The 23,317-nt window shown below is 38.3% G+C and overlaps 1 protein-coding gene across 3 annotated transcripts in view; it reads right to left on the bottom strand.

Annotated features, from left to right (window-relative positions):
* ARID1B (AT-rich interaction domain 1B) overlaps nt 1–23,317 on the bottom strand; it is a 324,913-nt gene that overhangs the window by 275,012 nt on the left and 26,584 nt on the right. For all 3 annotated transcript variants that reach the window (XM_063151340.1, XM_063151341.1, XM_063151343.1), the window contains exon 2: nt 17,411–17,605. In XM_063151340.1, the coding sequence (XP_063007410.1) occupies nt 17,411–17,605 (195 nt within the window). The remainder of the gene's footprint in view (nt 1–17,410; nt 17,606–23,317) is intronic.

The following is a 23,317-nucleotide window of genomic DNA, read 5'->3' as shown; positions in this document are numbered from 1 at the left end:
CTATTGAGCACTCTTACCTCAACAATCCTGATGTTAATTATTCCAAAGCCCTGATGCTTCATGCACAGCAACAGCACCTAAAATTTAGAGTTTCCCTTGCTTGCATAGCTACATATCCTATGCCTGCTCTCATCAGTTGAGGTCAGTCACTGCAACATTCCTCTTGGTGCAGTCACACCAGCTTTGCACCCCAATGTCCTACACTCTGCAGACACCTACCTGACTCTGTGCATTGGCCAAGTTGACCCTTGAGTACATCTCTGTTGGTATCTGCTCCCTCTACTCATACTCATTTTGAAAGGTCCTCCACACCTCCAGACCTTCTCCTGTGATGTAACCCAAGTATGCCTGAACTGGCAAAGAACACAGCAAACCCCACTACTTTTGAGAACAAATCTGAACCCCAGTGCCACCCAGAGAGGGTAGCAGTTTCTCCTGACAGAAATATGGCACATTTAACATCAACTGAGACAGAAAAGGTTTCAAGACAAGACTGTATTAAGGGGGGGAGCAAGATCAAATTAAGTCCTGAGATAAAAGCAATTAATTGCTGCATCTACAGCATGAGTGCTTCTACCTGATGTGCAAGAGCAGATTTGCTCAAAGCAAGCTAGAACTCCAGCACACTGAAAACTCAGATTTCACTCCCATGTTTTGCAAGAACACCATTTCTGCTCAGTAAATATTATTTTGGATAAAGCACTACTATATGCAGCACTGGGTAGGTGTTTTATCATTTATTTGCACGTATCATGCTTTTTATAATAAATTAGCATAGCAGTTCACCAGCAGAGTCAAAATTTGCACTGAAGCATCCTAATTACCAGGATTCTTTCTATATTCCAATTCTAAAGTGTTATCTCATTTGCTCATTAGTATGTAATATACATGCATTCCTAAAAGCACATACAACTGAAATTATCATAAATATATAACTACAGTTACATTTTTATTAGGTTTACCAAAATCTGAAAGAAAACTGGACTATTAAATGCAAAACTTACATGCAAAATTCTAATAAATAGTGTCTTAAGTTTAATTTATTCTCCAAAACATCCCCAAAATGTCTAAAGTAAAGATTTATATTTTACATAAAAATTAGCAATAACTGTTCATTTTCTAGAAGAATGAGAGGTTGAAAAGTAACTTGAGTGTATTGTACACAGATTCCAGGTATGAAAAAAATATAAAGCCATTTCTTAGCTATTAATAGAGCCAGACTAAATTGAGAGGATTAAACCTCATTTAATCTACTGTATAGTTTTATAAATTTGTAAAATTTGCTTCCTTGTAGTCAATTTTGGAAAGTAAAGTGTTAATCAATCCATATTAAGACCCTTACACCCAAAGCATGCAGACAAGAACAGATACACAGTAGTGTGCTTAGTATGGGTACGCTTGCACACATTTTCACGAGGAAACTGGTAAGGTAATCTTTGCTTTATTTGTATGTTTTTGATTTCACAAGGCTGAGAATCAAGATGACAGCAAACCAACATAAAAAATGCAAAAATCATTCTCCAGAAGTGTCTCATGCGAAATCCACACCTGATCTCCCTTCCTTGGAGAAACTCTCAGTAAGCTTCAGTGGTATATAAGCAGCTAAAAGGGAAAAGCCCTCCACTGTTTAAATGGGCTTTACGGAGATGGAAAAAGTCAAATACAGGAGATAAACTTCTGTGTGTCCCCTGCAGTGAGTGTCCTACTCAGAATTCCTCGCTATCAGCTAGGGTGGGTCAGCACCTCTCACAGCCGAGCTTGCCCCTGCTGTGGAGCCCAGGCTGGCCTGCCAGCCTGCTGCCCTCTCAAAATAAGGTTTCTTTTCTGCAGGATGCAGGTGCAATTCTGCCCATGATTCCAAGTGAGACACAAAATACCATTGCTGTGTCTTCTGAACTCTTACAGTTTGCATGTGATATTTCAGAAGAAGTAAGAATACCTTCCATCTCCAGAAGGTGTTTTCACACCTTCTACATGTATTTTAAGTTACTTGCCTGATGGCAAACATCTTGGGCCCAGAGAACCCACCTCCACAAAAAGCACTCACTTTTACAAAATTAGGAACCAGAGCACATAGGGGTTTTTTTAGTAATTAAAGTTTCTGGTTTCTGAAGGCATAACAATGTGGTGCAGATTTAATACACTGACCACACTGTTGGAACATATGATTCACTACAGAAAGAAAAACAAATGCTCTGAATGCAATATGGCAGAAGGAAAGTGATTTCACATCCATGTCACTCAATACTTTAAACACCATGTTAATTTTCAGACCTCTTGGGGTTATTTTGATTTTTTGAGTTACCTGAAGGGCATAGTAAGCCTTACACAATATTTGCACATGGCTGCAGTTCTCTAGGCAATGGGCCTTCCCTGTCTGTGAAAGTATAGCCCCTATATACCTCTGTGCTGGACTGAAAAATTCTTTAAAGTTTTTGTTCTTGTGTATTCAGTTATACACAAGTTCAGGCCAAGAAACCTGAATCACTTCCTTTTAACCTAAAAGGTTATTCAGTTCTTTGGAATTTTTACTATCAACCACACTCTCCAGTTCACTGCAGCCATCCTAACTCTGTATCTGAGCAGTATCTCTATTAGCCATTTTGAGGGACCAAAACCCAGATTCAGTTTGCCAGTATCACCTTCTTTTACCCAGTCAAATATCATATTAATGCTTTTAAACTGCAGGACTGCACAAGGAACTTGCACTCAACTGATTATCTACCATGACCTTCAAAGCTTTCTCTGTCACTGTGTTTCCAGAAGAAAGCGATATCCCGTAAGTGAGAACTGCATTTTAGTTCACAGATCACAATGGATTTATTAAAATCAAAGTATTCTCTATAAGTCTGGTTTTATCTTCATTTAAATTGGCAACAGGAAAATGTGGTGTGGATAATGTATTTCATCTTGTGTTGCCTTTTTTTAAAATAATTTTAAAGGAAAGTTTAGTCTCACTGATTGGTAACTATTCTGTTTCAGTTTATTAGTAGCTCTAGCTTTCACACCATGCTTGGCAAGTCTTTTTGCTAACCAGAAAAATGTATTTAATGTCCTCATGCACTTATTTAAGCAATTAGGTGCTTACACAAATATTTATTCAGTGCTTAAGTTTAACATGCTTATTACATTATAAAAATGGCAAACAGAACATTTCTTTCTTACCAGATCATTTTTTAAAATTCATAATTAGTCCTCATTTATAGTTGAAGGAATTTTACTCCTTTTAAAATAGGTCTTCATTACTTAAAGAAACCACATAAAAATAAACTTGATCCACATTCAAAATATTCTTTATAAACAAAACAAGAAATTGCTTAGAGAAGTGAAGCTTCTAGTTATAAAATTCTGATGGATGTTGGAAACAAGAACAGCAGGACAGCATTAACTTTTTCTTCAATCATTTGTTTAGTAAAAAAACCTTCAAGCCATTCCAAGCATCATCTACAGAGAAAAAAAAAAACCCTCTAATTGATTCAGCTTATGACCATTCCCATCTTCTGTGCTGCTGTCCCTCTAAAAGCAACAGACGTGTATGTGTGTGTGTGTAGGTACACAATATATCTACCAATCAATACACATCCATGCTCATGGATTTTATACAGTTGCTTATTTGAGCTCAATTCTTTCTGCATATAACTTAATTAAATACAGCTATGGTCCTCTCAACTAAAAAAACACTGACTGACTTCTGTGACTAGCTCTTCTTCATCTGCTTTTGAATTCCTCAGTGCCAGACACAATGTTTTGCCAGACAAACTGCTGCCTGCATTTACATGCACAGTTTTAAACAGACATTCCTAAAGGTTTCAATGCTTGCTGCAGGTGGTGTTCAGTCCCTGTATCCCCCTTCTCACTCCAGCACAAGTTACATTCTTGAGGGACAGGTCATCTTGCTTTTACTTCATTTCAGAGGTACCTAGCAGGTACTGGTTAGTAACCTTATCTCTTGCCTTCTCTGCCAGGACAATAACTCACAAGCATTTAGTATCATTTGCTTTTGAGTACTCAGTTACTCAGAAATACATAATATCACTCTTGATACAGAGTACCACTTACCTTCCCCTTCTATCCATTCAATTATCTCTACATAGGTTATAACCATTTATTTTAAAATTCTAATCCTGTGAACCTTTCCACTAGATTTCAAGTAATACCAAGCAAACAAAATTTGTAATTGTAAATGAGAAATTCCAGCTTCTCCTGTTTATTATGCTGGCTGCCAGCACTAGAGTATAGGCAATTAAATGGGGATGGGGGGGTTGTGCCCCTCCTGTCATCTTTAGTTTCTTGATCACAGCTGTCCACAAAACCATGATTTCAATCTCAATGTGTGCTCACATGTTCCTGTAATGTCATCCTCCACCTCCACTGTTCCAGCTCTGAGTTCTTCTACTCACCCAAGCCAAAGTGACCTCAAGAAATAGTTTCTCTGCTTACCAGGGGGAGCTCAGCCTAAGAACATGCTCCCTTCCCTTTGCAGACAATAACCAGCTTCTAGAAAACACCAACACTTACACTAAACTGCTCACTGTACCAGTGGGACACTTGCAGGATCTTTGTTTCTGAACTGCTTATCAGGAACACCTTTTGTGCCAAACTGGATAAGGAGGCTTTTAAAAAGCTTCTGCCTACTGGCAAGTAGCATCAAAACCCTACCTTACTAATGTGAATTCTTCCACCACAACTGACAGAGAGAACAGCCACTGCAGCTGGGGAAAGGGAATGGGAAAAGGAGAGGTGCTAGGTTTCTTGCACTGAATGGAAAAAGTGGGTTTTCTCCTACTTCATGGGATGTTCTGAGACTTCAGAACATCCCTCGGTAACTATCTTCTGGGAGTCTCTACAGCATCAAATGTGTGAGGCATTCCTTTCTTCTTTGTGTCAGAAAAGGCCTGTCTAGGTATATTTTCTGGTCAGTGGAACAATTCAAGCTTCACACCTTCAGCCTTCTCCAATCCCACAGTAGTGTATTTATTTCTGCTACCTTGAAATTTCTGACATAGTAATTTTGTTTTCAACAGAAAAAACAAACAAAGAAAAACCATCCAAAAACCAAAACCCAAAACAAACAAACAAACAAAACAAAATCCCTACTGCTTTGATATGCAGTATGATTTCAGATCTAAATCAGTGGTGGTACTACAGGGTGTCCAAAGGTATGACAAGTACAGGCAAGGACACTAAAACACAGCCAGCCACATATCAGCAGCTTTGTTCAGGAGAAATATTATCGACTTTTTTGTTAAGATTTGCATCCGTACACTTATTTTCACCTGTCAAGTCTTTTCTTAATAGTTATCAAAACAAACTTCAATTCAAATGGCTGCTTTTTCAAGATGTATTTGTTGATGCAGGTCCCACAGCTCCCACAGCCCTACTGTCACTACATTTACCTTGACTGTCTCCCAAGGGGGAGGCCTTTGACACAGATCAGCTCAGAGCCACTGGAGTTTCCTACAAAACAGCTCCATGAAGGGACAGGCTGCCACAGGAAGGGCTGGTAACCTGGCTCCCCCACCTAAATGGGAGCCTCTAGTTGGAAAGTGCAGTGCTAAGTGCAAAACTGGCATGAACAGCACAACCTTAGGCAAATTTCACTAAAAACCATGTAAGCCAGTGGCAGAGCTAACAGCCAGTGGTGCCCTTCCTGAACACAAACAGGGAGACTCCCCCAGCTATACTGGGTGGGTTTCCTCACCCAGTAGAGAGAGCAAGCAGACAACTGCCCAGGCATCCATAACACCTCTGTCCAGAATGAGGCTTCAGGCTTTCATTACTCACTTAATTTTCCAAGAGTAAATACAGTGTAATGAACAGTATTAACGTAGCAATATGGACAAACATGTACACCTCTGCCTCAGCTGACAAATATGTTTGCAAGGCTCATTTCACCTTCAACTAAACAGAGAAAGCTGCTGCAAGACAAGGAATCTTAAGGACAAAAAAAAGACAAGAAAAATTCCTCAAGGGCAACTGCACACAAATACACTGCTCTATGTTGCTTGCTCCAATAAGCATTTACACTGACTTTAACCGTAGGAAAAACTATGGGACAAGAATGAATTCACGTCCTTTCAGAGCTCTACTGCCCAATTCATTCTATCTTTTTTGAACACAATTGGGATTTTCACAACATATCAAAACCTGATATCTGAATATCTCAATTTCCAAACCAGGATGTTAACAGCATAGATTAAGAACTCCAGCAAGAGTGCAAAAACAAGACTATGCTGTTTTCAACTACTGTTCAAATTTCACCTGCAATCTCTTGTCAAATATATAAAAATAACAAAGAAAAGACATCTCTTTTTCAGGAAAATATTAAGTCTTTGTATTTTTATTGCATCTTTTAGGTGAACCATTCACAATATTTGTTTCCCCTTGTAATTTCACACACCCCACACCAGGTGGTTATTAGATGAACAGTACTAGTGAAAGCAACAAAAGGACAACAATACTGCATTTCAAAAATGAAGATGGCATAGCAATAAAGATGTGCAGATTTATGTTACATTCATTGTAAAAACATCTCCAGGGTAATCACAAAGTGTTACGGCATTCCCAGTATTTCCCACTGCTACGGTTTTACTTTAAAGGGGGAGGGAAAAAAGGGGGAAAAAAAATTCTGTGATTCAAAATGGAAGTTCAGTAATTATTTACAGCCCAGTATGTAACTGGCAAAATGACTGGCAAAGTTCTCAGCACATCAGCTCAGACGTATGTAAGCAAGGCATTCCTTCCCTGCAGTAGGCGGCCCCATGTCAAGCAGCTATGTGCTAGAACTTGTCCTGTGCTACCTGTTCAAAGGAAACTGTGCAAGAATATTTCAAGCTCTGACAGATACCACTTTGTGCAAAAACATCCACAGGAGTATTACAGAAAAAGACAGCACTGATGTTTCAGCAACCTCTGTGTCAAGAAAGGTGCTCTCCTGCATTTTTATTGACATGCAGGAAGCAGATGATCATTCCTTGTACAATCAGTGCTAGCACTGACAATACTACTTTTCTGCCAGTCCCAGACTCCCTTCCATGCCTTTGCCAAACTCTTACTCGAGAATTTGCACCCTCCTATTTCAGAGAAATTACCACTTGGTATTGCAAATAGAAATGTCACATCTCTAAGACAGTAAAAAGTACCCAACAAAACCACAATGCAATAATAAACCCTATCATTTGCAGCATTTCATTACTACAAGATCTACACCAAATGCCAAAGTGTGCGCTCCTTTCTTTTAGCAAATATTTATTAAAATACTAAGATCACTTAAGTTTATTACCTTAAAGAATTCAGGACACAGCCATTCATTCCTGTCTCTGAAGTGCAATACATAACATCAGGTCCATGTATTAAAGTACTTTTCAAGTAAAAACATGTTTTCTTCACTAAGCACAACACGTAATATAGATCTTTCCACATTCCTACAAACAGCAGTCTCACAACCAGGTTAACTCTAACTCTTTTTTTTGGATTTTTGTTTTTTCCTTTTTTAACCAGATATGCAGAAAGCTGAAGTTTCTAAGTTCCTGCAAGCTGGTCTAAAGCAACTCCAGTAAAGACACAGCAAGTCACACGTACACAGGGTTCTGATATTTTGTCAAGTTTTTATTCTGCTTTACAAGATATTAATGCATGCCAAGAATAGGAGTGTATTTTTAGTCAGTTCTACATGTGAAAGACAAAAATGGGATGACAGAACACAAGAGAGAAAGAAGAAAGAAAAGCCTACACCTAATACACCCAAAGTATATCTGATCTTTTCCTGGATATTCTTCAGTTACTTTTGTGGTTATGCTTCTCTTGTAACCCTGGTGTTATAAGCCTAAAGGAATATTAAAAAACATTATTTTTCCTGTGATGTATAAAATCAAAGCAGAAAAGGCCAAATACCCTACACAATCTTGGCATTTACTGAATCTACTCTTCACAACTTGCTGCAAGACTGCAAATTTACTCAGGTCATAAAACAATCTTCAGTTTGAGAAGGATACATAGAATTTCTCACAGCATCACCTCAGAGGACTAAAAACCCACCCGCCTGCTCTCCAACATCAAGTAGGATTTCTTGTGAACATGAGGTCTAAAGTACAATTTTCTGCAGGACTTAAGGTTCATTTTAGAAATAATAGTTTCCTCCCTAGAATACCCTTCCAAGCATAAAAAGGCTATAAATCTATTAAGCACACACTTCCCAAACCTGCGGGGAGACATCTTGGCCTCTGATTTTCCTCAGTTTTGCCAACCAGCAATAAAATGAAACCAATGAAAAACACAAACCAGTCAATTTGCATCTGTCCTTTAAAACATTCTCCAGTACAGTAGAAGAGTCAAAACACATGCCCACTTTCAGTGCTGCCAGCTCGGAAAGCTGGGAGAGACAGCAGAGGCAAGCAGTGGAGTTTCTGAGGAGGGGCAGGAGTAGCTTCAAGCAGAGGTCCTTGCTGAGCAGCCCTGCTGGCTTTGTCCATGCACAGCCTCAGTTCCCTGTGTTTGTTTCTATTAAGCACCACTTGCTGAGCACAAAACAGAGAGACAATCCTGTGGGAAGAACAAGGTGGTTCCACTAAGGTGTTCTGTAAAGCACATCCTTGCCAACATGGCCTCTAAAACACACGTGTATAAAGACTCCAGATAACTAATGTTACTTCTTAAATAATTAAAACAACATCTTCCCTAAGTGGCTATATAAACCTTGTTTATTTTGATTGGACTCTTGTCTCAAAAGACAAGTTATGTTACAGTATGCCAAGAAATGTGCAGAAACTCTTCATCACTGTTCTGTGAAAGAAATGAACAAGCAAGTGTAATTTACCAAAACTAAATTCACTTACTTTCCTACAGGTGTATTTGGATATAAGATGCAAATATGATTTCTAATAATGTTCAGTCACTGAATTGTTTATTACCTGTGTCTTGCTTTTACATTCAAATGCAAAATGCATTACTAAAAAACAATATTCAGAAGAAGAGGGAAAAAAAAATGGAGTGGACAAAGAAATAAAACAGACATTGATTTTCTCCTTGGTACTCTTCCACACCCCCAAAAGACTTCATAAGATTCAGAGATGAAATACGTTATCAGCAAGGATGCGAGCACTTAACACATTTTTTCTATTTCAGGCAAAGCAATGAACAAGTACCAGAAGTACCTAAAAATGGGGTCACCCAAGGTAGCAGAAGAATAAAAGCCTACAGAGATTGCATGAGTTGTAGATTTGAGTTATTCTTTAAGTTCTTAAATCTTTCTTTCAACCGTCTTGAAAAACAACCGAACACCAAAAGCTTAAAGTATTTACAATAGGATTTTTAGATGTGCCGTTAGAATAGTTATAAGGAACAATGCAATATATAAACAAACACGAGTATTAGAAAAAACTGTCTACAGAGAAATTAAATAGTCTCAAACATGTTTAAGATATATATTTTTAAAGATTTTATAACTCATCCACTCCCACAAAAAGGTCTTAATGTTCTAGATGATAAAATATGCAAAAGTAAAGCAGGTTACTGAGCAAGCTTGAATTGTACTACATGGAATCCATGTCATTTCAGACTGACTAGATTAAAAAGGTATGGAAAATACTTTTGGTTTTTTGCAGTACTACTCTCCCACTGTAATTTTTGTACAAGTTTTGCTGAAGCTAAATCTAATATAAATCTTAGTCTATAAAAAAATAAAAGTTCCTGCTAGCAATAAGAGTCTAATCTTGAACTACTAAAACATCAGGTATTTTTTGAAAGGCCTATTGTTTCAAGAAGAAACCTACTTGACTCTGTCACAGGGTGAGCAAAGTGAAGGGTACTGACCTGTCTCATTCTGAAAGTCTCTTCAATTGACTTAGTGGATTAATTCTGCCTACCCCGATATCAACTCAAGACAACTCACCCAACCTCACCAACATGGCCCAAAGTGAAATTGTTTTTCCAATGAAATCACAGCAAATTTCCCACTGATCTCCCCTTATCTTCAGCCCTATTTTCAGCTGTGGGAAACATACTCCCTATTTTTAAAAAAGCATACTCTATTGCATCCCTTGTTTCCTTTGAGCAAGTCCAAATTTACAGACAAACGATAGCATCTTCTGAGAAACTCGTATCATGATTTTAAAAAAATAGAAAAAAAAATCTGAGTTCCCTCAGGAATATTGGGAAATACAGTTAGAATATAGTTAAAAAATCATATTGAATATGTGCGTGATGGGTCGGGACATTATTTCAACTATTTAAGTGTCAATTATTCTTTGATTAATATTATTAACAAAAAACTACTATGACTATAATATTAAGAGTAACAGTCAATTATTCCTTACCTACACTCTAAAACCCTCCTGGCACAATCATTATATGGCAGCTGTTGAACAGAGTAATGCAGCAGTCTTTTCTTAAAGCAAGATGCTTATTTTACTTCAAATGTAAATAAACTCATGTCTCCTGCTGCCATGTAAAATGAGCTGTTCATAAGCAAGTGATTTTGTACCCTCCTAGTGAAGCAGCAAACAGCTCTCTGTTCTCCATTCCTGATCACCAAATTTATTTCCTGCCTAACACCAGCGCAGAGTGACAGCTAATTCTGCTAGCAAATCAAGCTCCCAATAACAAAATAACTGCTGCTTCCTTAAACAACCTTTTTCAGAACACCAACACAGAGGGCCTGCATGTTTTCCCCTCTAATGTCCCCACTTCCAAGCAGAACAACAAATGTGATTACAGCTATTAAATATTCCAGCTAAATGACAATCGTTTAGCAGTAACAAGAATACATTTCATTTGTCATAATACATTGATCATTCTTACACACTTTCTGTACAAATGTTGTCTGCCTAGTACTCCAGTTTGGATGTAAAAATTAGCATTTACTGAACATCATTACATGGTAATTCAACAAATAAAAATGTTGACCCAGTCTCATTTCCGAATCATCTCTCACCAGCTGAAAGATCAGTTATTTTCCCTTTTCAAACTACATTTTTTTTCTGCACTGTTTCAAAGAATGATGGAAGCTACTGAAATGTTTCTATTTACCATAATAATGCAATTCTGTTACTTAAGGGATTTTCTTCAGTAAACAATCTCAGATGACCAGCATTAAGATGAAGAGCTAAACTATCATAAGGACCACAAACTTATGTCGAATTTGATTCTGTGATTATCTGTAATCTGTGCTCACCTCCCTCTATAGAGTGAATTACACTCAATAGAAGGGATAATTCTAAAGGAGACAATACAACATAAAGCCTTATCCTCCCATGAACTAAAGTAGCAGCCTTTTTTTTCAATTTAGTCAATGAGGCTTAGTATACCAAAAGAAAGGACCATGCTAAACATTTTCCTACAGTCTGCACAAGCACAGTACTTAGCATTTTCCTAAATCTGAAATTTAAAAATCCCATTTCTTTACATGACAAAGAGCAACAACTTTTCTTTGCAATTATTAACACTTGACTATCAAAAGACCCATTCTTAAAGATGGCCTTACATGAAAGGCAACTAGCTATGACTTCTTGTCCCTTTTTCTGGTTCAAACATTACATTTCTCCAGGAAGCAGCAGTTCTACTTACTTTACTGATTTTTTTTTTCTGAGGTTTATAGAAATTCAACAGGATAGCAGATCTATCATTCAAATAAAATGTTACTGAGAAATTATTTTAATTAAAAGTATTTATGCTTTTTACAGAACAGGAAGTTGGGAAAAATAGTAACAAAGTAGATCCACAATCTGCTATTGACAGCTCCAAATAAACGCCCAGTGACATACCAAAATAAATGAAACAAGCAAACAAAAACACAAATAGAACACACACATGCCACAAAAGCCATACCAAAACCAAAAGGAAAACAAATGCCCCCAAAATCCCAAAGGTAAATCAAACAAAAATCTTGAAAAATATACTTCTGAAGCACATGCTGATCAAAGCTTTACACTCCCTTCTTATGTATGTGCATCAAATGTATCTATCAATCTTTAAGAAAAAGCAACACATCTCACTATTTTGTCCTCTGCTGGCTGTTTTTGAGATTCTCTCACATTGATTCATTCTCTGTTCTTGCAAAATAAACAGACCAAGAACCGAAAATGGTGCTTATTTTCTGTGTCTGCTCTTTTTAACAAGACTAACATCAATTGTGCTAAAACGTACTTAGGAGCAAAAAACTGCAACACATTTAGTATCATCTGGGTGCTGAGGGCAATTATACATACAGAGGACCAAAAAGGTAATCACTTGACCAGTACTTGCTCTATGTATACACAGCATTTCAAGTTACTGGTTCAGAGCAAAATATGATACTAAGTCTCACTTTCTTAGCAGACTTCAATTTTTTAGAATTAAAATGACTTCAGAAAATAACTCATACAACCAGCCAACCAGCAGTAAACACCTGTGTTTGCTAGCTTTAAAATTCTATCTGCCAAGGCAACAGCCAACTGATTTCCTTGGCGTAAACTCGCCATTTCCAGCCTGGGACATTACCCAGTCCAGGCACTGTAAATCCTTTCCTAAATGATGTAATCACACTGCTGCTCCTATAGTTCTGGTTTACTTGCAGTTTCCATTACAATAAATCCTTGCTACATATTCCTAGAGGTTTTACAACTTTTTCTCCCCTTAAAAAAAAAGTTACTCCATATTGAAACTTGCCATATAAGACAACAACAGGCATATCTTCCTTACATCTCAAAATAATCTGTATATCAAAAAAAGGGGGAAATGGAATTAGTACTTCTCTGAATATCTACAGTTCCATTCTTAAAACAGTGAGGACACTGATAACATTTGGTTTTGAATTCTGCAGATCAAGAATATTAAAACAAGTTAAAGGAACAAGTGATTAGCACCCTTTCATCTCACAGAATTTCTATAGCAAAAGAAGGAGAAAGAATAGACCGAGGCTCAGGCCTCATAACTTGTCTTGCTGCAAGCAGGCTCAAGGCACTAAAGCAACTGCATGATCAGTACTGAAATGTTCCACTTAAAATAGCTATTAGAAATGGCTGTTGTACACATCCATGCAAATATCTTTCATAAAGAATTTACTATGCATTATAGCAACACGATCCTATTTACACAATAAGTTGTTGTTCCAGTCCATCAAGTACACAAGGAATTTTAATGCACACTAAAAAAAATCAATTAGGCAATGATCATCTGATTAAACAGGCATATCACACCATTCAATTCTTTCAAACATATTCATAAATCCAAGCCTTCAAACTTTGATGAAAAGTTTCAAAACCTGCGAGTGAATATTTCAAGTATATGATTTTTAAGCTTAATTAAATTCAGCACAAAATAATATCCTGCATGCTATTATCACGAAAAAGCAACACCACTGGTGAGAAAAAAGCCCCTTATTTTGACCAGTATTCTGAGGTCTTTTTATTTTTAGCACAAATGTCTTCACAAAGCAGCAAAAGGCTTTCCTACAGCACCCAGCACTAAAGCACTTTGAGTGGGCAATCGAACTAAAGCCAGAAGGAACCGATCATGGCATCATCACTTGCTTGACTGAGGTCCAAAAAGGGTGTGAGGCAAAAAAGAAGTTAAATGAAAAGCAAATTATTGTCGTTCTAATCAGATCTTATTACTCAGATAGTATTTCACTCAGAGTGAGATGTATTGCAAAATCAAGCCTGAAGTTTTCAGGTGCTAGCTATCCCTGCATATTAGGATTTTCAGTTTTGACATCATCTCTTTGTAATTCCAAGTGATATCTAAGATATTAGAAACTGAAAGCTAAATCTGAGAGAATATTTTTCTGCTTTCTGGTTTTACATACATTCCCTGGGTAAGGAGTGCTAATAACCCAAAAATTACATTCAACCCATGCAAACCAGGAGAGAGAGTTCACAAGATTATGAGATAGCAGTATTAAGACTTACAGGCAAGAACAGCATTTTAAAACCTTGCTGCAACTTGTGTTCCATTCATAAGGACTGACAACATCGGCACAGGTCATCTTGCTCCCTGCTTTTACTTGCCTTCTTCCCCCCTCTCCCACTGAAGGTGAATGGGAAAGAAACAAAATCCCAAGTTTCCTAACAATATAAAAATCTCTTCCTAAGTAATTAATTTTCCATTGACAAGAGATATGTTGTCTGCAATCCTATAAATTTAGCATATGACTCTTTTTTATCACCTTCCTTTCTCATACTTTTCCTTTTATATAGGTGTCAAATCAGTCCAGAGACTTTATATATTTATTTGATTCACACTGAATTAACTGGACATGCCCTCAAAATATTGCAAAATGCTGCAGCACTCTTCAAACTGCTTAGCAATTTGTCCCAGGAGGCTATGACCCATGTTCACATGACTAATCTGCATCTCTGCTGTTAACTGTCAGAAAATAAAGGAAAAATCTCAGGTTACCATTACTTTATTTACAACCAACCTGCCTTTCCTATATGGCCATTTATATATCTAGACCCCTTTATCTTTAGCTGATTTAGTGTAAAGAGATTGCCTGGATTTCAAATTGTGTCCCTTATGTAAAGCTCAGTGTGTTGTGCTGGGGCTTACCATCAATAACTCATCAGAGATGAGTTCCAAACACTTGGGGGATCTGCTTTCTCTCTTCAGTCCTTAGCAGAACATATCCCTTACCTTCCATAGTCACTTCAATATCCTGCAGTTTCCACACGGAATTTTAAGAGAATATGGGGATTTATTTGCACCTTCATGTTTGGTGTCAAGCATGCCTAGACCAAACAGCAGTTGTAAGAGAATAGCTGCAGCATTTCATAGATACCCCTTTTAAAACTGGTTAGCAGGCTGCACTTGACACCCATGCTGCAGATATGTAGGCTGACTGCACCTGATACCATTTCATCTTTTTTATCCTCTTTAATCTTTTACTTCTTATGCCAGAGGCCTCCCTTCCTGAGAGAGAGCTCTTCCACCTCTGGGCTGCAGGCCGGAACACACTATTCTCTGCTGCAATATGACATGGACCAGCTAACTACATCTAGGCAATTATCTTCAATTCTACCACTTTCATTAATTTTAGCTCAATCTTTAGGGTGCTGTTTTTCATCTTTATTTCTTCATTTGCAGCATCCTGCAGCAGAGCCTGCAAGTTAAAATCTGTCAAGTCCCATAGTTCTAACCTCAAGCCACAACACTTGCTGACAAAGAGCCAGACTTAACATTTCAAGGTCTTCTTCAAAATTCAGAAATCTTCACAGTTTAACAAAAAGCCTTCTTGTTTCATCCAAGGAAACAGAGCTGACACCCTCAGCTATCTTTGAGCAACAGCAAACTATAACTTAAAATAAGAACAATCTCTCCCATTGATGCTTCCCACCCTTCCTACAGTGTGGCACTTCCACCCTCATAATCCATCTACTCAGTGCTATCTGTGCACAATACTTAAATCTGAGCATAGTATGTGTCTAAGGCCCAGTATTTTTTAACCAATCAAGTTTCTGGAAGTGCCTTGTGCTTGTGATAAATTCAATGTGACACTGTAAAGCAGCCCGATTTCCAGAAAGTGCTGAGATTCATCTTCTGAAACTTCTGGCAATATTATGTATTTTATATATATATATATATGATATCTAAAGTAGGTATGTGCTACACAGTTTTAACAAGCGTAGCTAGGCTCTCCTTACTTAATATTCATGTCACAGGAGTAAAAATCCAGCCAGGAATCAAACTGTGGCATCCTGTGCCAAAGACAACTTACCACTCAGCTGGTAAGTTGGCAATTCAATTTACAAACCTGCATTCCTGCATTTTAATCCTTTGTAGAAAGGTGGTAATATATGAGCAATATGAAAAGAACTGGATTCAGATCATTAGAGGTTCACAAACCAAACACACGAAGCTCTGGAAGCTGTCCAAAACACAACCATGCCTAGGTGGTGATGTCCGTTCAATGAAAGCTCAATGTCATAATTACCGGGCCCTGCTCGCCAGGAGCCCTGGGCTGGGCCGGCCCTGCCGCGGAGGGAGGGCAGCGCTGTGAGGGGACGGACGGGGCCGGCAGCCAATGGCGCCGCCAGCTCACTGCCGCCTGACGGCTCATTCACCATTACCCAGCAATTAGCGAATGCTCTGAAAATTCAACACTCGTCGCCGCAACACAGAATAACTCATTTTTAAATTAAAAATGTGTTTTAATAACTTCACTTCGGTTACAGATACACAGAGGAAAATAAAGCCTCCTTTATTCAATTTCAACTCCCTTTTGCAACTGGCAAAATGCTTTGCTGCCTGCATCTAGCAACCAAATATACAGTTTGGCATTTCTAAACTAAATAATCTCTTACCAGTAAGTATCTATTTAACAACAGAAAAGAATAAAAATTAAGACCTGTGATAATGATATTATAATATATTTGAAACTGTTATTTAATTACCTGCCTGATTAACATCTTGTCCTACTGGATGGTTAATAACAAGAATTGGCCAGAAACCTATCTGCCAGGAGTCCAAAATTTTACCTTATTTTCTATATTAAACAATAAATAGAAAAAGAAACTAATCTGTGACTGCTCAGTTGCACAAAACAAATATTCTTTCCCATTAATGATCAAGTTACTAAGCTGTTCTGCTCACAAGGCAGCGTAGAGCTCTCACTGCCTACGCTCATATCCCTAATTTAAAAAAAAAATAGCCTAACTTAAACTTCTTGATAACCTCAGTTTATCTCTCCCTCTTGAAAACTGCTGTATTTTCCTTAGTACATGGTATGCACATTGAGATTGACCTTCTTAAAAAGGGTAGGAAAAAAGCAAAAGGTCTCCATCAGCAGTGAAATCCAAGAAGATAAAAAGAAGATCCTTACCTTTCTATGTACTCTGATACAATTAAAAAAATCCTGTCTTTAAAGACTTGGTAAAAGAACAAAAATAAGAAAAGCTACAGACTCCTATCAAAATGAGGAGAAAAAAGAAAACCAACCACCACAACAACAAACAGATGATATAAATATCTACCACTTTTGTATGCACTGGACTACACTAGCCTTGATGTACTGATGTCAGCTCTAGGTTTTCATCTTACATTTAAGTGTGTGTAAGCCGGAGAGAAAGAGAACATAAAAAACCCTAAAAAACCAAGAACAAAATAGCAACAGCAGCAAAGAAAAGAACCAAAAAATATGCGAGACTAAGTGTTGTCAACTGGAAAAAAAAAGAAAACTCATGCCATTTGACATACTTCTCTCTCTCCAGAAAGATCCCAGCAACAAACTAAACCCTGTACAAACTGTAAGGGATTTCAGAAAACATTCACACTGTGAACATAATTTCTTTAGTTTTAAAACAGCCCTTCATCCTCTTTTTGCACAAGAAATACTTATTTCTGAGGGTTTTCTCTCGCCCCTCTGTATTTACCGGAATGTCAGCAGGGAAGAGAAAGAGAGGAGGGAAACCAAAGCAACCCAGAAAAATCCTGCACAAACCTGTTGCTGTGGATACTGCATTCCTCCCATGGCTGCCGGGGCTCGGCCCTGCATTCCCACGGGATAGCGCTGGGGGCCGGGAGGGCCGTAGGACTGCCCGGGGTAGGGGCTGCTCTGCTGTGCCTGAGAGTGAGGGTTATTGCCCATGCCGTACAGCTGCGGCCTCTTCATCACCATCGGGTCCATCGGGCTGCCCTGTTGGCAAACACAAGCAAAGGAATATTTAAGACATGCAAAGAAAAAGGTCAGAATCGTCATGCTCACTGCGGGCAAATGATACGAGTGTTTTCTCAGTTCTTTACACATCAAATATTGACTCGACGGACAAACTGGCAAAGTACCATACCCTGGGTTCTCTGATTAATTAGATGAGGTTTTGAGTAGTAAGTCTGGGACTTCCATTCCATTTAAAACGACTTTAGAAAATATTTTGCACTATAACTCGAGGCTGACTGTTACCTATACAGACAGAGAGCAGAAAATCTCGCCAAAAAATTTCAGTTTAAGAAATAATTAAATGTACTTGCTGCACACTGATTAGCATCACTGGCCTTAACGTTAAAAAAAAAACACCAAAAAATATCAATACATATCAAGAGAGACACAAACAGTGGACAAGTCACTTAACCTTGAGAAAATATCTATGCTGTCATGTTCTCTCACATCAGAAAAAAAGAGAAACTGGAAAGAAAATAAAGTTTCCAAGAAGTGCAATGCACACAGAACACTGCATTTCAGCATTTTCCTGTTGCTTTCGTGCACACTAATAAGTTTCCAGATCAAAAAGCAAGTCATAACCCACATTTTACATGAAAGTTTATTTGCTTCCTTAATAGACCTCAGAAAATCCAAACTGCAACCAGTCATGGAGGGGGAAGGGAGGCAAGGGAGAGAAGTTTTATTTTTAGACTTTTTGGCAGCACTTACCAAGCCCTGTAACAGTTTCAGGACAGGTGTCAACCATTGTGTAGTATTACTCTCATGTTTTATTACTGAGAACTAACTGAACCAGAAAAAATACCATACTTCAGTGAAGTGCAGCCCTATGTTGTTAATATGACATCCATTTTTTAATTCCTGAGTTCTGGTTAGATTAATGGAAGAATGTTCAGGGAAGCTTTCAAAAAGCCTATCACAATCTCATCTTCATGAAAGTGGCAAATATCCCCCTCCTGCCCAAAACTAATAAAGTATTCTGACTATGGGCACACTACACCTGAGGAGATGGAAATCATAACCTCTTCCTTACAGGAATCTCCATTCACTTCAGAAGAGGACTGCCCTTTTTTGCTACCATAGCAAATTCCACATTCACTGCTAATTTTGGAAAAGTATTACTCAGCAATTTTCCTTTTATTGTTTGCCTGCTCTATAGCCAGATTAGAAGTTTCTATCTTTGCCACTAAATGTCTCTGGGTAATTTACTATTTATATTTCATACTTTTCAAAATCAATGGTTCCTCAACCACTGCAGATCACCTGATCCACAACAACATTCTCAGTTTTGGTTTTTTTTAGGCCATCATGCACTCTCACCACAGTTTCAAATAAAAAAAAAAAGGCTAAGCCTTATAGATTCCTTTTTACAGTGTCCCAGGGGAAAACTTACATTTCCTCCTATAGACCATAGTATTTTATCTATGTTTACTTCTATGTTTTAATGTTCGGTGCATCACCTGTCATATTTTTCTTCTCAAGCATAAATCCTTATTCAAAGTGAGTCTTGAGCTTCCTCCATTAGATGCCCATGAAGCCAAACAGCACTTTTCATTGCTACCATCTTCTGTATCAGGGTATAATTTCCAAGTCTCATCTCCAATAAGCACATTACTTAAATTCAAGTTTGATTAATTTTGAGTGTAATATTTTCTTTTCTGCATCCAACTCTTAAATATAAACAATGCAGATAGCTACACAGCTAAAACAATCTGACATTATCCATTATTAAGACTACTTTCAGGTGCATATAAACTTTGCCAAACTTCAAGCATTTAGGCTGAAATTTTCCAGGGCATATGTATGCCTGAGGCTGAAATTCTCTGGAAAATTCAGCAGAAATAGTTCAGCTATGTCTTAGAATGAGGTCACAGAAAAATACATCGTTTATGTTCTCACATAAAACACTTGAAAATACCTCTTGAACACCATGCTTTGAGGCAGAGAATTTTAATTTCCCAGGGTGACACTGGACATTCATGAAAGGTAAGGCATGTGCCCCTGTCAGAGAGAGCACCTGAATGTCACCAGACTGGGAGCACAGGAGGAATAAACAGGAGCACATCCTCATGTGCAGGGCAAGGTTTTTTCAGAGGAGTTACAAAGTGCATGGAAGCTGCCTTGAATTTGCCAGACAAAGGAAGAGGGACAATGAGTTAAAAAAGCAATGGAAACAGAAGTGAGGCAGAAAGAGCTGAAGGGGAGAGGAGGAAACAAGGTCAGGAGGTGACATGGACACAGGCCAAAGAGTCTCTGTCCTTTGGACTAGTGACCTCCGAGCAGCAGAGCTTCTGTCTGTGTATGTGTGTTGGGAGAGTGAGCCTCACTGCCAGTGCATCCTTCCTTCCCTCCTTCTCACCAGCCTGCCATCACTACAATCACTACACTTCTCCATGTTCTCTTCAGGTGAGCCACTCCTCTTTCCCTCAGGTGACATCCTCCAGTTCAGAAAGGTGGAGGGATGAAGAGCCTCAGATATTGCTGTAATCCAGGCACCAGGGGCTGCAGTGTCTCACACAACACTGGAATCAAGGGAGCTGTGGCCACTGGGAGGAAGGGACTGGGACATACTCAGAACTTATTGTGAACACTGCGAGTCAAGAATCTGGACCAAGGACTGGAGATACTTGAATATGAGAAGGCTAGACTGAGGTAGCAGTGACTGTGCCTGGACAAATTACTGGGACAATTCACAGGGACCCACCCTAGCTATCAGTGCTGCCTCCTCCCTCTGAAGACCTCAGGGAAAGAACAAACTGTAGAACATAGTAGTCCTATGATCTTTACTGTTGGAGAAGACGGACTTGGTGAGGAAACATTTCTCATCCTATGCACTGGTAGGTCCTTATGGGGGGTGGCAAGTCACCACCACTATTTCTGACTCCCTTCAGATTAGATCTCAACCCTCTATGCAGTGCAGCTAAAGGTGAAGACATCTACCAGTGACTCAGTGGCTGTCAACATATTTCTGCAAGGCAAAACAAAACCAAAGAGCCAGCTCTCCCCCAGGCTTAAGAAAGATTATTACTGCAGAAGTTGAGAGCTCATGGAATTAAGTTTGCCCTTGCACCATTAGGTCTGTCTCCTTCACAGATGTAGCTGTCTTAAACCCACAGCCACACTTCAATCCTGACAGGCAGCACATGTGCCCGCTTCCACCCAGCATAGGGCAGTGAAGGGGCCAGTGTGAGCTACTGGAGCAGGGCTTCACTTATCACACAGGCAGTGAATGCAGGAGACAACTGTCCTACCATCTAAAGCAGCTGTGTTGCTGCCCAGGCAGAAATCGACTCTACCTCTGCATCTGCCACAAGTTTTCACTAAATCAAAAAAAGGTCAAAATTTACCAATTTAATGCATCTTGACTTGAAATCATGGGGCTTAAATTGCAGGAAATGCTGCATATCTACAACTGCAACAACTTTTGAATTTGATGGTAGAGGTGCTCTGAAAGTGTTTTCAGAAACTGTGTGTTTTAACCAAAAAATGAACAAAAAACCCCCATCATTTCTTCAACAAAGAACCGATTTTAGAATTTAATATGTTCATGATCAATACCACTGAAAACTCTATAACAAAACCACAAATTTTGTCTTAAGAACAGTGTATGGTGAGGAAGACCTGGAGCCATACACTTTACAGAAAGAAAGAAGAGCTGCTCATCAAGTACTGTCCTCCCTCCCATGAAGGCAAAAATTTCAATGTAACTTTTTCCAGCTTTAATGCATGCACAGTTTTCAGCTTTATCATTTTTGTAGACTATCTGATTTCTTTCTTATAGCAAGACTTTCTCTCATCCATGACATTTTGAAAACTTATTAAAAGAAGGTGCTACATGAGACATAAAGTAATCTTATCTGAAGGTTCCTTTAATATTTATTAACTTCCAATATTTTCTTTAACACCAGTTCCAATAGTTTTCAAAGACAAGTTTTCAGTGACAGGATGATTATGAGATGTATCTTTATCCCTCTTTATGTATTCCTCTTTATGCCGTAGGGATCATAACCCAACCACTCCACAAGTGCTCTCTAACATCAACCAAAAATGACAGCACTGCTCTAACTGCATCACATTCCTCTAAAACCCAGCATTCATGTTTGACTATGAATGGATGAGCATGTATTTTCACATCTTCCATGCCTTTACTTTCTATTACATGCTGTAGTGCAAAGTTTTAATCACTTATTAAATTTTATTTTAGTGTCATGGTAGTAATCGATATCCATTTGTTTCTTTTCCTGCCTTTACAGAACATCCCAATTTTTCTCTAGTGCTGTTTTACTCCTGATACACACACTACCATTTTGCCAGTTTATCCAGTGTTTGCTCATGCTATTTTTTACTGCCATATTCTTCTAGGCAAGCCTAGATGGATTCTGCCTTTTGCTTCTTATTCTGCACCTCCTCTTCAACTTGCTGCATTTCATTAAAACCGAGTAGATCTGCAGTTCCTCAAAATACCTCAGTCTTGTTCTTTGCTTCAGTCCACACAAATACCATAATTTATAACCCCTTTAGAATAGTGCCTATCTCATGTCAGATTCATTTGCACATGTACTATCAGGCTTTGTGAGAACAGAGCATTTCGTAAGAGTTCCTGCCTATTATGTGCCACATGAGCACCTTAAAACACCCAGTGGAAGGTTTGCTTATGATTTCAACAGGGCCAAGGTTTCATTCTCAGTCTTTAGATTGACAATACAACCATTAAGGTAGGACACTGAAAAACCTACACTACCTACAAATAGTAACTGACAACCTTTTTCTCATACCAGCTCCTTTTTTCAATGTTTTGTGTAAAAAAATACATAAATTCGACATTTCTGCTATATGCAGAAGTGAAAAAATTAATATTCTACACCCACTTGTAAACTCCGTATCACCACCACTCCTGCTCTCCTCCCATCCAAAACGATCAAATAAATCGCCTCACCCTGAAGTACGTGCAGATTTAATTTTGCCTTTTCTAAAGTGACAGAAAAATACACTACCATTTTCTTTAGTTGTTTAGCCAGTGTTTTCCAGTTACATCATCTACACTCAGATCTGAGGCAGCTTGCACAAGAGAATAACTTGAGAAGCAGTCTGATCAAAACCAGCTCTTACTTTTAAGGTATTACTGATGTTGTGCACACATTACATATATATATTTATCCACTATTAAGTTATCAACCAGTGTTTCACTTCTAACAACAAAATGTTTATTTGAATGGTATTTATGAACAACACCAGTCACTGTCCCAAAATTCAACTAACATTTCCATTTAAAGATGCCACAAAGACCTTCACCACTGAAATCTCCAGACAGGGAGGAGTGGGAGACACTTGAATGAGGTCACAATGGGATTTAGATGTGAATCCCATTCAGCTAGTGCTCTTTTCTACAAGGCAGACAGAGCAATTCACTAGAAGATGAGTATTTACATGAGAGATGTAACTACTTTTCAAGTGAAAGTGTGCTTTCTTGTTTAAACAAAAAAAAATTGAAAGAGGCATTAGTTTGGCTGACAACAGCAAATGCAGCGATTTAAAGCAACTATAAGCCACAAAGCATCCCAAGTAATGCTCCATCATTTGTGCCTGTAACAAAAAAACATGAACTCAACACTCTCAAGTAGGCTTCCCCTCAAACTCCTAGAGCTATGAATACAATAACTCTTTGTTTATTCATGGATCTGCAGCCAAAGC

This window comes from Melospiza melodia, chromosome 3 (genome assembly GCF_035770615.1).
Source record: "Melospiza melodia melodia isolate bMelMel2 chromosome 3, bMelMel2.pri, whole genome shotgun sequence".
NCBI classification, from domain to species: domain Eukaryota; kingdom Metazoa; phylum Chordata; class Aves; order Passeriformes; family Passerellidae; genus Melospiza; species Melospiza melodia.
The sequence above is the reverse complement of the archived record's forward strand: the minus strand, read 5'-3'. Positions and strand labels throughout refer to the sequence as shown.